Source organism: Taudactylus pleione, unplaced genomic scaffold (assembly GCF_031769625.1).
Source record: "Taudactylus pleione unplaced genomic scaffold, aTauple2 ptg000109l, whole genome shotgun sequence".
NCBI classification, from domain to species: domain Eukaryota; kingdom Metazoa; phylum Chordata; class Amphibia; order Anura; family Myobatrachidae; genus Taudactylus; species Taudactylus pleione.
The window spans coordinates 2,497,445-2,515,617 of record NW_028284511.1 but is presented as its reverse complement, the minus strand read 5'-3'; the positions used below and the strand labels follow the sequence as shown (position 1 = coordinate 2,515,617).

Sequence of the window (18,173 nt, the reverse complement as noted above, 5' to 3'; positions counted from 1 at the left end):
TGTGGTTGACCTGATCTCACTCAGATATTGCTAAACTTCCAGTCGGTATCTAGTACTTAAGCTGCGTATACTTTTTCAGGGGCTTAATTATACACGCCCCTGTAATGGCGCCCAAATGCACAGGCACGACTGCGTTTCCCTGACCACCCTCCAAACAGCACTTCCTGTCAATCATAATTAGAAGGGTCGGCATACACACTGTGATCCCTTCCCTGGTCGCCAGGGCCGTAGCTAGGGTAGTGTGGTTTTTGCCATCGCACAGGCACCACAGGGCAGGGGGCTCTGTTCAGGCCTGTCAAATTTCTGTTTATCATCATTCTCACTTGTAGCTTCCTCTTACTTCATCCCCAGCATCTCCTGGCCTCCCCCTATCTATTCCATGACCTTTCCTCATGAAGCCATGGCCCTTTTTTGGGTGCATCATGTCCCTTTGAAAAATGAGGGGGGCGCCAATGCTCTTTCTGGCACAGGGCACAAAAAGTCTAGTTACGACTCTGCTGGTCGCAGTGGCTAGTTTGCACACGCGCACTGCGATGCATACGCATGTGCAGAACGAAAACATCGGCCAGGTACGTGCAAATTCGCATCTGCGTTCCTTGCTTAATCAGGCCCATAGTGTATTACGGGTCTGATTCAGCTTGGTTCGCAAGTCTGAAATTGCACGCACACGCTCGATGCAAAAATATGCATATGAAGCAATCGCAGCAAAATATAAAGACGCCCACCACTTTATCCAGCCACCCACTTCCCTTTACTTACATCTGCAAATACCTTTGCAAGTTGCCAAAAACATCAGTAACATTGGACCCATACACACAGTTGTGGTTGACCTGACCTCACTCAGAATTTGCTAAACTTCCTGTCATTATCTAGTACTCAGGCTGCGTATACCGTCATAGGGGCTTAATTATGCATGCTCCTATAATGGCGTCCAAATGCACAGGCAGGCCTGTGTTTCTCTGACCACCCGTCACCACTCCCCAAATGGCACTTCCTGTCAATCATAATTTGAAGGGTCTGTGTACACACTGCGATCCCTTACCTGATCGCAGTGGCTAGTTCGCGCACTGCGATGCATATGCATGCGTAGAATGCAAACATCAGCCGGGTGTGTGCAAATTTGCGTCTGCATTCCTTACTGAATCAGGCCCTAGCAACACTATGTAAAGATAAGAGCATAGTCATTCTCCCCGCCGACAAAGGCATGGCATAGTAATAGGATCTGTCCCAATATAAATAAGAAATCATAAGACAATTGTCTTGTCGAATACATACAGTACATGGAACTCCCGAGTGATCCAACCAAGAAGTTTTAAGTGGATCTAGATATAGTACTCAAAGCGGCGGTCCATTCATGTACCATTACTTCCAAAACGCTTACGGCTCTGACTAATTCTTGTCTGGTTGTTCCGGTCCTGTACACAGTCCCAAAAATACATAACAACACCACGTGGCAGACCCATTTCATCTGCCAGGAGGTCACTTTATCAACCTGTCTCTGAATTTTTGCATGTACTAATACAGCCACATATTACAAAGCAACCAACCTGTTTAAAGAACATCACTGCTTTGTTACAATATAAATGTATGTATGTATATATATATATATATATATATATATTAGGGATGAGCGGGTTCGGTTCCCTGAGAACCGAACCCACCCGAACTTCGGGGATCCGGGGCGATCCGAGCCCAAGCTCGGATCTCCCTGTCTGCCCCGGATCCCTCTCCCGAGGCAAAACCTCGAGATCTGCTATCGGATCTCGAGGTTTTGCCTCGAGCGGCCATTTAAAAAAAAATGCCTTTGCCTTTAATGGGCAAAGTGCTGATTGGCTGACAGAGCCGTCTGTCACGGCTCTCAGCCAATCAGCATTATGGTGCTCATTTGCATGTAGCACGGACTCGTGAGATCCGTGCTACATGCATCTGTGTGATTGACAGTGACACAGAGCACAGATGGGTCAGTGAGACCCGTCTGTGCTGCTGTGTATTTCAATGACACAGATGCACGCACGGACCAGGAGATCCGTGCTACTTGCATCTGTGTCATTGACACAGAGCACTAACGGGTCCGTGAGACCCGTCTGTGCTGCTGTGGTAAATAAAAAAAAAAAAACCTGTGTAAAAAGAGAAAAAAATGGCGTGCCCCCCCCCCAAAAAAAGAGCAACCAGCCCCGGGCATTAGTGACCCAGTGCTGGGTGTGCTTAAATACAGGGGACAAACGACATAGGGGTCCCCTGTACTTAAACACAACCAGCACCGGGCTAGTCAGAACCAGAGCTGGTTGCCAAAATACGGGGGACAAACGACGTAGGGGTCCCCCGTATTCTGCGCAACCAGCTCTGGGCTCTGATCCGGTCCTGGTTCTGGAAATACAGGGGAAAAAAATGAGTAGGGTTCCCCTGTATGTTCCAGAACCAGCACTGGACTTTTTCTAGCGGGGGGCTGATGCCACAGCCAGGGGAGCCCTTTCACCGGGCCCCCCAGCCGCAGCATCAGCCCTGACCGCTAGTCAGCCCAGGCCGGGGATCCCTGGAGAGCTGGGGACCCCCCCAATAAAGGGGTCACCCTCTCCAGGGCACCCCAGGCCCAGGCTGATAGCCCGGGGCTATCCCCGCCACCCCTGGTGGCGGTGGGTGGCGGGTTGATTGTGTGGTGTGGTGTAAATAAAGAATATCAAACATTGTCTTTACAAGTAGAACTGCAAGTCCCAGCAAGCCTGCCCCGCATGCTGGTACTTGGAGAACCACAAGTACCAGCATGCAGGGCATTAAGGGCCCACTAGTACCTGTAGTTCACCTGTAAAAAAATGTTTAAAAAAAACACAGGACACACACACCGTGACAGTATAAGTTTATTAAACATACATACACACACACACACACACACATGTACACATACTCACCTATGTAACCCTGTAGCATCGGTCCACTTGTCCGGTAAAGTATCCATAGGGGACCTGTGAAAAAAAACATACTCACCATCTCCTATGCGAGGTTCTGTCCTCTTCGTTCCAAAGTAGGCATCCCCGGACTTGGCAAAAAAAAACAAACGAAAACGCGATCCACGAACTTAGTACCGTTCTATAGAACGGTACTTCCCGAATGAGAGCTTAGCGGCGGGGTATCACCATGGAAACCCCGCTGCTAAGCGTTCATTGGCTGAGAGAGGCCATCTCCCGTCTCTCTCAGCCAATGAACGGCTCCCTCCATTGTAGTCAATGCTGGGAGCCGCAAGGTTATTAAAGTTTACCCTGCGGTTCCCACCATTGACTACAATGGAGGGAGCCGTTCATTGGCTGAGAGACGGGAGATGACCTCTCTCAGCCAATGAACGCTTAGCAGCGGGGTTTCCATGGTGATACCCCGCCGCTAAGCTCTCATTCGGGAAGTACCGTTCTATAGAACGGTACTAAGTTCGTGGATCGCGTTTTCGTTTTTTTTTTTTGCCAAGTCCGGGGATGCCTACTTTGGAACGAAGAGGACAGAACCTCGCATAGGAGATGGTGAGTATGTTTTTTTTCACAGGTCCCCTAGGGATACTTTACCGGACAAGTGGACCGATGCTACAGGTTACATAGGTGAGTATGTGTACATGTGTGTGTGTGTATGTATGTTTAATAAACTTATACTGTCACGGTGTGTGTGTCCTGTGTTTTTTTAAACATTTTTTTTACAGGTGAACTACAGGTACTAGTGGGCCCTTAATGCCCTGCATGCTGGTACTTGTGGTTCTCCAAGTACCAGCATGCGGGGCAGGCTAGCTGGGACTTGCAGTTCTACTTGTAAAGACAATGTTTGATATTCTTTATTTACACCACACCACACAATCAACCCGCCACCCACCGCCACCAGGGGTGGCGGGGATAGCCCCGGGCTATCAGCCTGGGCCTGGGGTGCCCTGGAGAGGGTGACCCCTTTATTGGGGGGGTCCCCAGCTCTCCAGGGATCCCCGGCCTGGGCTGACTAGCGGTCAGGGTTGATGCTGCGGCTGGGGGGCCCGGTGAAAGGGCTCCCCTGGCTGTGGCATCAGCCCCCCGCTAGAAAAAGTCCAGTGCTGGTTCTGGAACATACAGGGGAACCCTACTCATTTTTTGTCCCCTATATTTCCAGAACCAGGACCGGATCAGAGCCCAGAGCTGGTTGCGCAGAATACAGGGGACCCCTACGTCGTTTGTCCCCCGTATTTTGGCAACCAGCGCTGGTTCTGACTAGCCCGGTGCTGGTTGTGCTTAAGTACAGGGGACCCCTACGTCATTTGTCCCCTGTATTTAAGCACACCCAGCACTGGGTTACTAATGCCCGGGGCTGGTTGCTCTTTTTTGGGGGGGTGCACGCCATTTTTTTCTTTTTTTACACAGGTTTTTTTTTTTTTTTTTTACCACAGCAGCACAGACGGGTCTCACGGACCTGTCATTGCTCTGTGCCAATCACACAGATGCATGTAGCACGGATCTCCCGGGTTCGTGCTACATGCAAATGGGCACCATAACGCTGATTGGCTTCCTGTCTGCCACTGCAGTGCCACTCCTAGATGGGCCACGTGTTTGTGCCGCCCCCTTGTGTCGCTTAGCATAGTCATCCAGCTTCCTCGGTACAACCTTTTGGCCTAAAAACAATATTGTGAGGTGTGAGGTGTTCAGAATAGAGTGGAAATGAGTGGAAATTAATGTTATTGGGGTTATTAATAGCGTAGGAACAAAAAAAGGCCCATTTATGTGATTTTAGCGTTTTTTTTTTATTTTTTAAGAAAAAATCCAGATCCAAAACACAAAACCCAGAACCCAAAACACGGAAGGGTGGTTTTGGCAAAACCAATCCAGATCCAAAACACGAAGAAAGATCCAGATCCAAAACCAAAACACAAAACACGAAAAGTGTCCGGTGCACACCCCTAATATATATATATATATATGAAGATGGGCGGTAGAACTGCGCTCTCGTTGACCAGGGGGTGGTGTGTTGTGGTTTCGGGGTGCTGCACCTTTGTGTGGGAGTACCTTTCCCGCACTGAAAACGTATGGGGGTAGGGGGGGTAAGGTGCGCTCTTCCTGCTAGTAATGGTGATGACTTGTGTGTGTTTGTGAGTAGTGTTAATTAGAATGTTTCTTCTGGTGGTGGTGATGTTTTGGGAGTGAGGAGGGTGTGATTGGGTATGGAGTGTAGTTTGGAGTAATGTGAAAAGGGCAATGGAATAAGATCAAAATGAGGCCAGCGAGACACAGTAATTTTGGGCAAAATCTTTTATTGAGTAGTCACAATGCTGCTCTGTTAAGATCCCGGGCAGGTAGGTGGGGTTCAGTGATGAGAGGTGATGAGACTGGGGAGGTAGGTGGACCCTTTTAGGGGGCTCCTTCCCGTGCGGTTCAGTGACCTTGCACGTCACCCCTGCTGGACCTATGGTCGACAGTCTAGGAAGTCTCGTGGGGTGCGGGGATTTGCAGAGTGGGTTGGAACACCTGTGCGGCGTCCCGTGTGTTGGTGTGAGTCTTGGCAGTACTTACCTACCAGTAGGTTTTTTGTTATGGTGATGTAGGTCGACGTTGCGGCCGTTGCAGATAGGTTGGAAGCTGCAGGTTTGTTGGTGAGCTGGATCAGTGTGTTGCTGGTGTGCTGCAAGTGCATGGCTGTTCTGATTGGTCTGCGGAGGTCAGCGACCGTAGTATGCAGCTGAAATTGGCTCTTGGTCGTGCTGCTGGTGGTGCGGAGCCAGAGGTGTGGATGGGTGAGCTGCTGGGAGGCTGGGTTGCAGCGTGTGTGCTGGGACCACCCCTGGGGGGTGGTCTGCCCGGGATACTGATTCAAAAAAAGCCAGGGAGGAGGGGGGATGTGGAAAGTGTTACCGGGATGGAGCTGGTCACTTGCGATGTTGGCTGGGCGGACTTGCGGCCGGATGTGCGCGATGCTCTTATCACTGATGGTCCCTCATGGAAATGGGGATCGACGGTGGAGACACCCCTGGCCAGGAGTGAGTTGCTGAGCACGCCTGGGAGCAGGGGGGGAGAGGGGCTGGTCCGGGGTGGAGACGGTCACTGGAGGTGTGAGCGGTGCAGACCAGCAGGCGGGTGGGATGAGAGCTTTCTGCACTGGTGGTCCCTGGTGGGGATGGGGATCTTTAGTGATATACAGTGCCTTGCAAAAGTATACTTTTGCAAGGACTGTATATATATATATATATATATTGTGATAGGATCACTGATAAAGTGGTCTGTGGCAGGTACATTTGTCCCAGATTCCTGTCTTATGTGTTTTAAAACCCCCAGGAGAAAGTCTGCAGTGTAGCAGGCTTGAGTCTCGGCTTTTTGAAAAGCCGGTTTGGGACCTGGGGGTTGTGGGTGAGAGGAGAGGGAGGGCTCCACCCACAGCCACTCAAGGTTTTGGATCTTGCAGCCTGGTAACAGGCTTGTTAGGGTTTCCACCTGAGAGTGGCCAATATAAGCCTAGTTTGGATAAGGCTGAGTGTCTCACCTGGGAGAGCAGGCAGGGAGTTTGCTCAGAGACACTTGAAAACCTATTTGTAAGTGCTGTGCTGTGCCTATGTTTCTGGCGAGGGCATTAGGCCCTGCCAGGTTCTTGTAGTGAGGGAAGTTACTTGTGAAGTTAGTGCCCCGACAGGGCTAGGATTTATGTTTGTTTTCTTTATGTTATTTCTGACGTTGTACAATAAGGACTGGCGCCGACCAGCTTGTACTCGAATCCAGTCTGGCGTACTGTTTCCCAGCTGCTGTGTGTGAAAGGAAGGAGTCCTCTACCCAGGAGTGGGACCCCCTAACCTGACTGTGTCACAATATGGTGGAGAATGTGGGGACCCACACACACTGAAGTTGCAGCGAGAGGAAAACTTTCCGTTTAAAAATTAAAGGGGCAAACACCCAATTTGGGAGTGTGGAAATAATGCTGTGTCCTTGGAGTCCCATAGAGGAGGCATCAGCCCATGCTCAGAGAGGCAAGGTTCAGCTTCCAACCTACACCCCAGGACAAAATGGAGGACATTATTAAAGCCTTACTCCAAGCTACAGCAGCTCAGCAGGAATCTACCAGAGCTCAGCTGGAATCTACCAGGGCTCTGCAGGAATGCACCAGGGTGCAACTGTCGGCCTTGGAGACAGCCCAGGGGCAACAACAGGTTGCCATCGAGGCAACCCGCCAGGCCTTAGCGGAAAACAGCCAGGCCATAAAAGAGGTGGTAGAGCACCTGATCGCCCGGCCCAGAGATGTTACTACTGGTCCTCCCACCACCACTCACTCCATACGAGCCAGTCACTTCCTCCAAAAGATGACTTCGGGCAATGATGTGGAGGCCTATCTCATCGCATTTGAAAGAATGGCCAAAAGGGAGAGTTGGCCCAAGGAGCAGTGGGCAAGTCTGGTGGCACCTTCTCTGGGGAGCTACAAAAGGCCTATTTCGACTTATGCCTGGCTGATGCCAAGGACTATAAAAAACTAAAACAGGAGATCCTACCTAGCTTGGGAGTCACCACCTTTGTTCGTGCCCAACGGGTCCACCGTTGGGAGTTCCATATGGACAAGCCTCCACATTCACAGATGCATGACCTCGTCCATCTGTCCTCAAAGTGGCTACAGCCCGAGACGCTGACGGGACCACAGATCGTGGAAAGGGTCATGATGGACCGGTACCTGCGATCATTACCTGTGACTCTGCGCAAGTGGGTGAGCCATGCAGACCCTAAGTCCGCGGTGGAGAGGTACGTGGCGGCTGAGGAGCTGACGATTATGCCCCACTGAGCCCCGATGGCGCACTGGCGAACTCCCACAGACCCTGGTAAGACTGTTCCAGGGGAGAAGGGTGCTGGGCGGTGGAATGTACCTAAGACTGAGGGTGTAGAACCTGGAGACAGGCCTCCCAGGCCGGGAAAGTTCTTGCCCCGTAAACGACTAGACATTAATATGATTCAGTGTTTCCGATGTGGTGGCTTCGGCCATATTGCCGCTAATTGTTCACTTACAACTGAACCTATGCAATGTGATACTGCTCATGTCTACCGCAGGGGGTCTTTCTTTGCACAGATAGCCTGTACGGCTGACCGGCAGGCTGAGACTGATAAGCACATGTGTGTACTCACTGTAGATGGCAACCGAGTAGAGGCACTGTTAGACTCTGGTAGCTTGGTGACACTTATGAAAGCTGAGCTGGTGACCCCCTTGAGGCGTAAGGGGAAAACTGTTGGTGTGATCTGCATACATGGGGATACTCGATATTATGTTACTGCCGAGGTGAACATCGAGACACCATGTGGTTCTGCTATAGTTTCTGTGGGTTTGGTGCATGGTCTGATGTACGATGCAATATTGGGGAGAGACTTTGCTCACTTCTGGAAGTTGTGGGAAAGCCGTTTTGTTCCAGAAGTGAACAACCCCGATCCATTTGAGAAGGTTGTCAATGTAGTGGAGGAGGGAGTTTCTTCTGAGTCAGATTTATTCCCTTTTTCTACTATGATTGGCGAACTAGAGAATGCGGAGCGTGACGGTGGCCCGCCAACTGATGTGCCTCCCATTGAGGTGGGAAGTGTTGTTGGGCCAGGTGATCGTCTGCCTAATTTAGAGGTCAGAAGAGAGGTCTTTGCCATGGAGCAGTTGAATGACCCTAGTTTGGTAAAAGCCAGGGAGAATGTAAAAGTAGTTGATGGTAAACCCGTAGACCCTGATAGTCCTTTGTCCTATCCCCACATGGCAATGTGTCAGGATTTGTTATATCAGGTGACTAAGAAGGGGGAAGATATTGTGGAACAACTAATAGTTCCCAAAGCCTACAGAAGAACAGTGTTGGATCTGGCCCATGGTCATATAACGGCAGGCCATCTAGGGGTAGAGAAAACCACTGAGCGAATAATACAGAGGTTTTTCTGGCCCAGGCTTCATAAAGAGGTGTCTGACTTTTGCGCATCCTGCCCTGAGTGTCAGTATCATGCTCCCAGGCCACATTTTAAGGGTCCACTTGTTCCATTGCCTATTATAGAGGTGCCGTTTGAAAGAATAGCGATGGATTTGGTTGGACCCTTAATGAAGTCTGCCAGGGGACACCAGTATATTCTGGTAATAATGGATTACGCTACCAGGTACCCAGAAGCGATCCCGTTGCGCAATACGTCAACCAAGACCATTGCCAGAGAGCTAGTTCATGTCTTTAGCAGGCTGGGTATACCCAAGGAGATACTAACTGACCAGGGTACACCGTTTATGTCAAAAGTCATGAAAGAGTTATGCCGCCTGTTCAAAATTGAACAGTTAAGAACTTCGGTTTATCACCCCCAAACCGATGGGCTGGTCGAGAGGTTTAACAAGACGTTAAAACACATGCTTAGGAAAGTGGTCGACAAGGATGGTAGGGATTGGGATTACTTATTGCCGTATTTATTGTTGGCCATAAGAGAGGTTCCCCAGTCCTCCACCGGGTTTTCACCCTTCGACTTTTTGTATGGGAGACACCCAAGGGGGTTACTAGACATTGCCAAAGAGACATGGGAGGGGCAGTCTAGTCCTTACAAAACGGTGATTGAGTATGTTTCTCAAATTCAGGAGAGAATTGCTGCGGTAGTGCCGATAGTGAGAGAGCACCTGGAACAGGCTCAACAGGCACAGCAGAGGGTATACAACTGCAATGCTCGGTTACACAGCTTTGCTCCTGGGGACAGAGTGTTAGTGTTGGTTCCCACTGTGGAAAATAAACTTTTGGCTAAATGGCAAGGGCCCTTTGAAATCTTAGAAAGAGTGGGACAGGTCAATTACAAAGTTTACCAGCCGGGGAAAAGAAAGACGGAACAGATATACCATATAAATCTGTTAAAGCCCTGGAAAGATAGAACGGTACTGTCGGCCGTCCGAGACCCTCCAGTAAATCCAGGGCCCTTAGTTCCCGAAGTGACAGTGGCAAAAACTCTGTTGGCAATTCAACAACAAGAGGTCAAGGAGTTTCTGATCAGAAATAGGGTGCTGTTCTCTGACGTACCTGGGAAAACCTTGGTCATTAAACATGACATAATCACTGACCCAGGGGTTAAAGTTAATCTAATTCCCTATAGGTTACCAGAAGCACAAAGAGAGTCGGTGTCGAAAGAAATTAAAAATATGCTAGAGTTAGGGGTTATTGAAGAATCACATAGTGAAAGGTCAAATCCCATTGTGTTGATTCCAAAGCCCGACGGGAGTGTGCGTTTCTGCAATGACTTCCGAAAGTTGAACAGTGTTTCAAAATTCGATGCCTACCCGATGCCAAGAGTGGATGAACTGATTGAGAGACTAGGGACGGCAAGGTATTTAACCACTCTTGACCTAACCAAAGGGTATTGGCAAGTACCATTAACCGAGAGCGCCAAACAAAAGACAGCTTTTTCAGCGCCAGAGGGCTTGTTTCAGTACAAGATGTTGCCCTTCGGGCTACATGGGGCACCTGCTACCTTCCAAAGAATGATGGGACAGGATTCTAAGGCCCCATAGACGGTATGCGGCTGCTTATCTGGATGACGTGGTCATTCATAGTCCTGATTGGCAGTCTCACTTACCCAGGGTACAAGCAGTGTTGGACTCCATCTATAAGGCAGGTTTGACAGCCAACCCATAAAAGTGTTGTCTAGGCATGGAGGAAGTAAAATATCTGGGATACACCATTGGCAGAGGCCTGATAAAGCCTCAGCTCAATAAGGTTGATGCCATACAAAACTGGCCACAGCCTCTGAATAAGAAGCAGGTGAGAGCCTTCTTGGGAATTACGGGGTACTACAGGAGGTTTATACCCAACTTTGCCACCATGGCAGTCCCACTGACTGACCTGACCAAAGGCAAACAAAAAGTCATGGTGGAATGGAGTCCTGAGGCAGAAAAAGCTTTTCAGGAGTTGAAAGTAGCGTTGTGTTCCCAACCAGTCCTGATGACTCCTAATTTTGACAGGGAATTCATAGTACAAACCGATGCATCAGAAGTAGGTATAGGAGCGGTACTGTCCCAGAACAAGGAGGGTGAGGAACACCCTATTTTCTATCTAAGCAGAAAGTTGAATATACATGAGAGAAACTATGCCACAGTAGAGAAGGAGGCATTGGCCATAAAGTGGGTGTTAGAGGCTCTCAGGTACTACTTGGTTGGAAGAAAGTTCAAATTGATCACTGATCATGCCCCTTTGAAGTGGATGTCTGAAAATAAGGACAGTAATGCGAGAATTACGAGAAGATGGTTCTTGGCGTTACAAACTTTTACATTTTCAGTGGAACACAGGCCAGGAAGCCAGCTGGCCAATGCAGACGCGTTGTCATGCGTTCACTGTTTGGGGGCTTCAGTTGTTCCGCCCCACAGGTCGAAACAAAGGGGGGGGATATGTGATAGGATCACTGGTAAAGTGGTCTGTGGCAGGTACATTTGTCCCAGATTCCTGTCTTATGTGTTTTAAAACCCCCAGGAGAAAGTCTGAAGTGTAGCAGGCTTGAGTCTCTGCTTTTTGAAAAGCCGGTTGGGACCTGGGGGTTGTGGGTGAGAGGAGAGGGAGGGCTCCACCCATGGCCACTCCAGGTTTTGGATCTTGCAGCCTGGTAACAGGCTTGTTAGGGTTTCCACCTGAGAGTGGCCAATATAAGCCTAGTTTGGATAAGGCTGAGTGTCTCACCTGGGAGAGTAGGCAGGGAGTTTGCTCAGAGACACTTGAAAACCTATTTGTAAGTGCTGTGCTGTGCCTATGTTTCTGGCGAGGGCATTAGGCCCTGCCAGGTTCTTGTAGTGAGGGAAGTCACTTGTGAAGTTAGTGCCCCGACAGGGCTAGGATTTATGTTTGTTTTCTTTATATTATTTCTGACGTTGTACAATAAAGACTGGCCCCGACCAGCTTGTACTCGAATCCAGTCTGGCGTACTGTTTCCCAGCTGCTGTGTGTGAAAGGAAGGAGTCCTCTACCCAGGTAAGGTACCTCTACCCCCTAACCTGACTGTGTCACTATATATATATATATATATATATATATATATATATATAAGAACATTTTTGCATTTTCTTGTATGCTGTAATTCCTGAAGACTGGGTTCTGTGCAGCCCTGAGTCATTAACTTGTACTGTTCAAGTACTACCTTGGAGATCTATATTTTACAAGCAGAGGCACCCAGATAGATGGATTATTCTGAACAAGTGGGACTTTATACAGTACTCTGCAAACGTTTTAGACACGCGTGGAAAAATGCTGTAAAGTAAAAATACTTAAAAAAAGTAGGTGTTGATAGTTTATTTTTATCAATTAGCAAAATGCAAAGTGAATGAACAGAAGAGAAATCTAAATCATATCAATATTTGGTGTGACCACCCTCCAAAACAGCATCGATTCTTCTAGGTACACTTGCACATAGTTTTTGAAGGAACTCAGCAGGGAGGTTGTTCCATACATCATGGAGAACTAACCACAGATCTTCTGTGTATATAGGCTTGCTCAAATCCTTCTGTCTCTTCATGTAATAACAGACAGACGCGATGATGTTGAGATCAGGGCTCTGTGGGGGCCATATCATCACTTCCAGGACTTGGTCTTCTTTATGCTTAAGATCGTTAATGACATTCGCTGTATGTTTGGGGTTGTTGTCCTGCTGCAGAATATATTTGGAGCCAATCAGATGTCTCCCTGATGGTACTGCATGATGGATAAGTACCTGCCTGTAGTTCTCAGCAGTGAGGTCACCATTAATCCTGACCAAATCCCCAACTCCATTTGCTGAAATGCAGCCCCAAATTTGCAAGGAACCTCCACCATGCTTCACTGTTGCCTGGAAACACTCATTATTGTACCGCTATCCAGCCCTTCGGTAAACAAACTGCCTTCTGTTATAGCCAAATATTTAAAATTTTGACTCATCAGTCCAGAGCACCTGCTGTAATTTTTCTGCATCCCAGTTCCTCTGTTTTTGTGCATAGTTGAGTTGCTTGGCCTTGTTTCCACTTCGCAGGTATGGCTTTTTGGCAGCAATTCTTCCATGAAGACCACTTTTGGCCAGACTTATTCACACAGTATATGGGTGTACCTGACTCTCACTGGTTTCTGCGAATTCTGAGCTGATGGCACTGCTGCACATCTTCCAATTACAAATGGAAGCAAGCATGATGTGTCTTTTATCTGATGCACTAAGTTTCCTTGGCCGACTACTGCGTCTATGGTCCTCAACGTTGCCCGGTTCTTTGTGCTTCTTCAAAAGAGTTTGAACAGCACGGGCGGGATGTAATAGAGATCGAGTCTGCTGGAGGTGTGGGATGCAGACTGATCTTGATAATTTTTTTAAAGTTGCAGTCATTTACAAGGCAAAGCCAGTTCAGCTTTGCCTTGTAAATGACTGCAACTTTAAAAAAACGATCAAGATCAGTCTGCATTCTGCACCTCCAGCAGAATCGATCTCTATTACATCCTGCCTCACATCTTGAAACAACAGTCTTCTTTGAAATCTTTGCCTGGGAAAGACCTTGCTGATGCAGTTTAACTACCTTGTGTCTTGTTGCTGAGACTGGCTGTTCTTCACTCAGTTATAAGCTCAGTGGCAAACGCAGGATTTCTAGAAGGGGGTTTCCAAATGCTTGATTTTAGAGTGAGTGTGGCCAGTCCATGAAGAGGGCATAATTAGCACTTATCCAGCTTTAATATGCGTCATACAAAGTGTATTATGTGTCATAATTCCAGCACATACAAGACCAGAGATCACAGTAAGCCATTAAATGCGGCAATAGGGTCATCCTGCCTGAGCTGAGTGTATTTATTTTAGATATGTGCATCATTCCAGGGCATGGGAGCAAGTTCGGAAGTCTGGGGGAGCAGCAGCAGAACCTAGCACTGCCCTGGAAATATATGTAAATATTGGGCTCTATAGCAATGCATCCCTAACAGTGCATGTTTTCCAAATCCCCTAATTGGTGCACAGGTTATTTATTACTGGCTGATACATGTTAAAAGATCCACAGGTGGTGCTAATTATAACATGCAGCGCTAGTAAAATTCCATTATATTACTATTTCTATTGTGGTCATGGTGCGGGCTCGGGAGGGGGGTTTCCAGGCAGATGGAACCCCCCCCCCTGCGTTTGCCTATGAAGCTTCCTACACAGCTGTTTTTGTTTCAGTTAATGACTGTGTTTCAACCTATATATGAAAATGATGATCATTATCACCATTGGTTAATCATACATCTGACTATAATCCTACAAAATCCCTGACTTTGTGCAAATATACTGAGAATAATTTATGCTGTTTTGAAGTTAAAGGGTGGTCACACCAAATATTGATTTGATTTAGATATGCAACATTTAGCCATTTTTCCTATGTCACACTCAATCCTGAAATTACCAATTGAGCTCTATACCACTTCTAATTTAAAGATCTTACACCTACTGTGGAAGCAGACCTACAAAATTAGTAAGACTTTATTATTTTATTTTATGATTTAGTTTTATGCCTTTTCCTAATGTATTATATATACATCTATGCTACTTTTTATAATTTGTATATTATGCCATTGTATTCTTTTATTCTGTGAATTATGAAGTAAAACTGGATTCATTGTGTGCCCATTCTAGGAGTTGATATATCTTCAGGACACTGCGGTAGTATATATTTATTTTTAATAAAACCACTTGGTTTGATGATACCTACTGTACATGGAATCAATATTTCTTTATTTACAAAAGCTTATTATTGAGTAAAGAGGATTGCCCAATAAAGACATTTTAAAATTATATTGTGGTTTTAGAATACCCTAGTTAAAAACCAGATAAATAACTTATTGTTATAGAAATTCGGTGGGGTTGTTTGGAAGTCCCTATTTTTCTCCTTGATTACAAATTAAGGTTCTTTCTTCCATTACATTGGTGACAGTCACTAACCTTTATATGTTCTTTGATGAACAAGTGCATTTTCAGGGCACATTTGAAGCGTCTTATAGGAGAAAAAGTACGTTTGAGAGAAGGGAAGCAGTACAAGAAAAGTCTTAGGGGTAGATTTACTAACCCGGTTTGTTAAAGTCACCGATGATCGCTGGCTTTGACCGATAGTTATAAAACAGCAACAGAAATAACTGCTGAACTAGCCTAATTTAGCAATCATTACAGTTTCCACTTTAAATCCATCCATCAAAGCCACCAATCATCAGACGCTTTGACAACCCATAGTTCAGAAAATCTACTAATTGAGGGCCTCATTCAGAGGCGGTCGTAGGATGCAAGCGGTCGTTCTGAAACAGGGCGGCCGCTTGCATCCTGAACGGCCGCCTCCATGACGGTCGTTAGGCTATGGGTTAACACCCACAGCTATAACGACCGACAAGGGTGATGGTCGCGATGGTCAAGACCATCGCGACCATCGGGGCTTACGACGAGACCCTAAGGTAGGGTCTCGTCAACCTTAAGCCCCAGGGAGCTTCCTGCTCTGATCGAGCAGGAAGCTCCCCACTGACATCACTGATGATGTCAGTGGGGCCGCCCCCAAACAGCAAGTGTTCCTACTGGAACGCCTCTGTTTGGCCAGGCACGCCCCCGGCCTGCCCAGAAAACGGGGCGAGCTGTCACTCAACATCGACAGCTCGCCCAGTCTACGACGAGACCCCTAATGACGGATCACCCATCGTTAGCCGGGTCTCACACATGCGCAAGACGGAGCCGGCTCCGTCGTGCGCATGCGCTGTGGGGCAACATCGAGTCGGTCGTGAGCACTCAGCGCTCACGACCGACTCTGAATGAGCTCCTGAATGCGGTAGATGGAGGAGAGGTGACAGTCTGAAATAAGCAAATTAGTTCACCAACAGAAATGCTATACAGTGAGAAATCATAGGAAAGAGAACAGAGCCTTTAGGAACCCCAACAGAGAGTGTGAGTGGAGGGGAGATTGTACTGGAGATAGTCACGGGCCACTCTGGAGGACCGCGGGGGGTCCGGGACTTACCTGTCTGGGCACTCAGGCGGGGTCCGTCTGGTGGGGGAACAGGCTGCTGGCAGTTAGCGCAATGTGCGGGCAGGTCCGAGAGAAGCAGCACAGGGTCTCTGGCATGTTGTAGCTGCTGTGGCTAGTAGTCTGTGCAAACGCTGCTGGATGCTGGGCATTGCCATCTTGGATTTGGTCACATGTCAGGAACGAGCCAAGCCAGTCTGAATGATTCACATGGGCTCTGACAGCCAATCCAGCTCCAGCTTTGGGTACTTAAGGGCTTCCTGGGAGTTCTCAGGTTGCCAGTGCAACGTCTTACACAGCTAGTCTGTGTGCTAGTTCTCTGTGCTCCTTGTCTCGTTTACCTCCAGTGTCCCAGTTGCAGTGCTCAGTTGGTGAATTTGTTTGCTGCCAGCTCCAGTTCATAGTGCCACTGCCAGTGCTCTGCTCTTTTCTTGTAATCTGCTGCTACCTGTGCTACGTTACAGAGCCTCCTCCACCAGTATTCCTAATCAGCACCGGTACCAGGTTCCCATACCTCAGCGTCTCCTGAGCCATGCTCTGCTTACTTTGTGGGGTTTAGTTCCCTTTTCCCTGTGATCTCCATCTTCCACATCATCCAGTAAAGGCAGAGACATTCATGAACAAGTACCCCCCATGTTCAGCCTCATTCCAATATCAGGAAACTGCTCACAGGACTTACCTACACCCAGCCCGGGTCCACTTCCCACTTCAGATTTGATCAAAGGAGTGTTTTTATAGATAGAAAATGAACCAAGAAAGAAATGTATTACAAAGGTCAATTGATTGAAGGAAGCATAGGAAAGATTGCAGTCAATGGTGTTCAAAGTGGCAGAGATGTCCAGGAATTTGAGTGTAAAAAAATGATCCTTAGACTTTCCTGTATGTAGAGCACTGGCACCTTTTGTGAGGACATCACCAGTAGAATGTTGGGGCTAGAGGCAGTGGGGTCACTAGGGGGATGCGGGTGGCACCCGAGTGTTACCCACTGAGGGGTGACACCAAAGTCTCGACTCCTCCTCAGTGACAGGAGCTGGGTGCCACACTGTAGACTGTGAGGGAGCAGGCACTGCACACACTGGTCCCCGGGGGCAGTCCGCATCTCCAGGTCGGCTATAATTGTTGTCCGAGCCGTGAGGCCATGCCCCCTATCTACAAGACCACACTCCTACACATGAGGCCACACCCCCTTCTTGCCAGCACAAGGCTTTGATGTGCTCACTATAATCCTATCTACACTGGGTGTCACCACGGGGAGGGATGCCACTGGCTAGAGTCCTGATTACAGAGAGTCAAAAGAGAGTAATTGGAGAAAAAGTGATTTAGGCAGTTGAACACAAGTTGCACAAATAGTTTGGAGGCAAAGGGAGTATATGCAATCAATTCATAATAATTTTACTCTTACATGGATTGGTAACTTATGCTATTTACTAGTTCTTACATACAGTAGTTCTACTACATTCACTGTACTACAGTACATTCACTAATAACTTACATATCCACAATCCTGTGAACTCTGATATATGCATTTCTGCGTTGTTATGTCAATAATCAACTGATCTCCAAACCTCTTACAGGTATAGGATTTACACTTGTCATTGGGTAAGGTTTTGGTTTCATTTTCCTGTAAAAAAGAATAATTGTATAGATCAGAACTAAAGACAAGCAGACATATTGCAGTCGAAAACATATTGTTTTCATTAATTACCAACCTGCCAGCCAGTGGCGTAACTTCATCCCAGGTGCCTGGAGGCAAGATAAATGTTGGTGCCCCCCCAAATTAAAATGTACCACCCCCCCAGCAACTATGCCAGCCCCAGCAGCCGACCCCCTATGCAGTTCCCTGAGTAGTGGTCCCCCTGTGCAGTGCCCTCTGTAGAGGTCCCCCTATGCAGTGCCGCCTATGTAGTGCCCCCAAGTAATGGTCCCCCTATGCAGTACCTCCAGTAGTGGTCCCCCTTTGCAGTGCCTCAGTAAAAAGGGCCCCTGTAGTGCTCCCAGTAGTAAGCCCACTGTAGTGCTTCCAGTAGTAAGCCCCCTGTAGTAAGCCCCCAGTAGTAAACTCCCTGTAGTGCCCCCAGTAGTAAGCCCCCAGTAATGCCCCGTGTTGAAAACCCCCAGTAATGCCCCCTGTAGTAAGCCCCCAGCAATGCCCCCTGAAGTAAGCCCCCTGTAGAAAGCCCCCAGTAATGCCCCCTGTAGTAAGCCCCCAGTAATGCCCCCTGTAGTAAACCCCCAGAAATGCCCCCTGTAGTAAGCCCCCTGTA

The 18,173-nt window shown here is 48.0% G+C and overlaps 1 protein-coding gene across 1 annotated transcript in view; it reads right to left on the bottom strand.

Moving 5' to 3' along the window:
- The window catches only part of LOC148525216 (von Willebrand factor-like), a 265,846-nt gene that overhangs the window by 91,471 nt on the left and 156,202 nt on the right, over positions 1-18,173 (bottom strand). Inside the window, exon 12 of the mRNA XM_088471026.1 lies at positions 17,402-17,530. Coding sequence (XP_088327152.1) covers positions 17,402-17,530 — 129 coding nt within the window. The remainder of the gene's footprint in view (positions 1-17,401; positions 17,531-18,173) is intronic.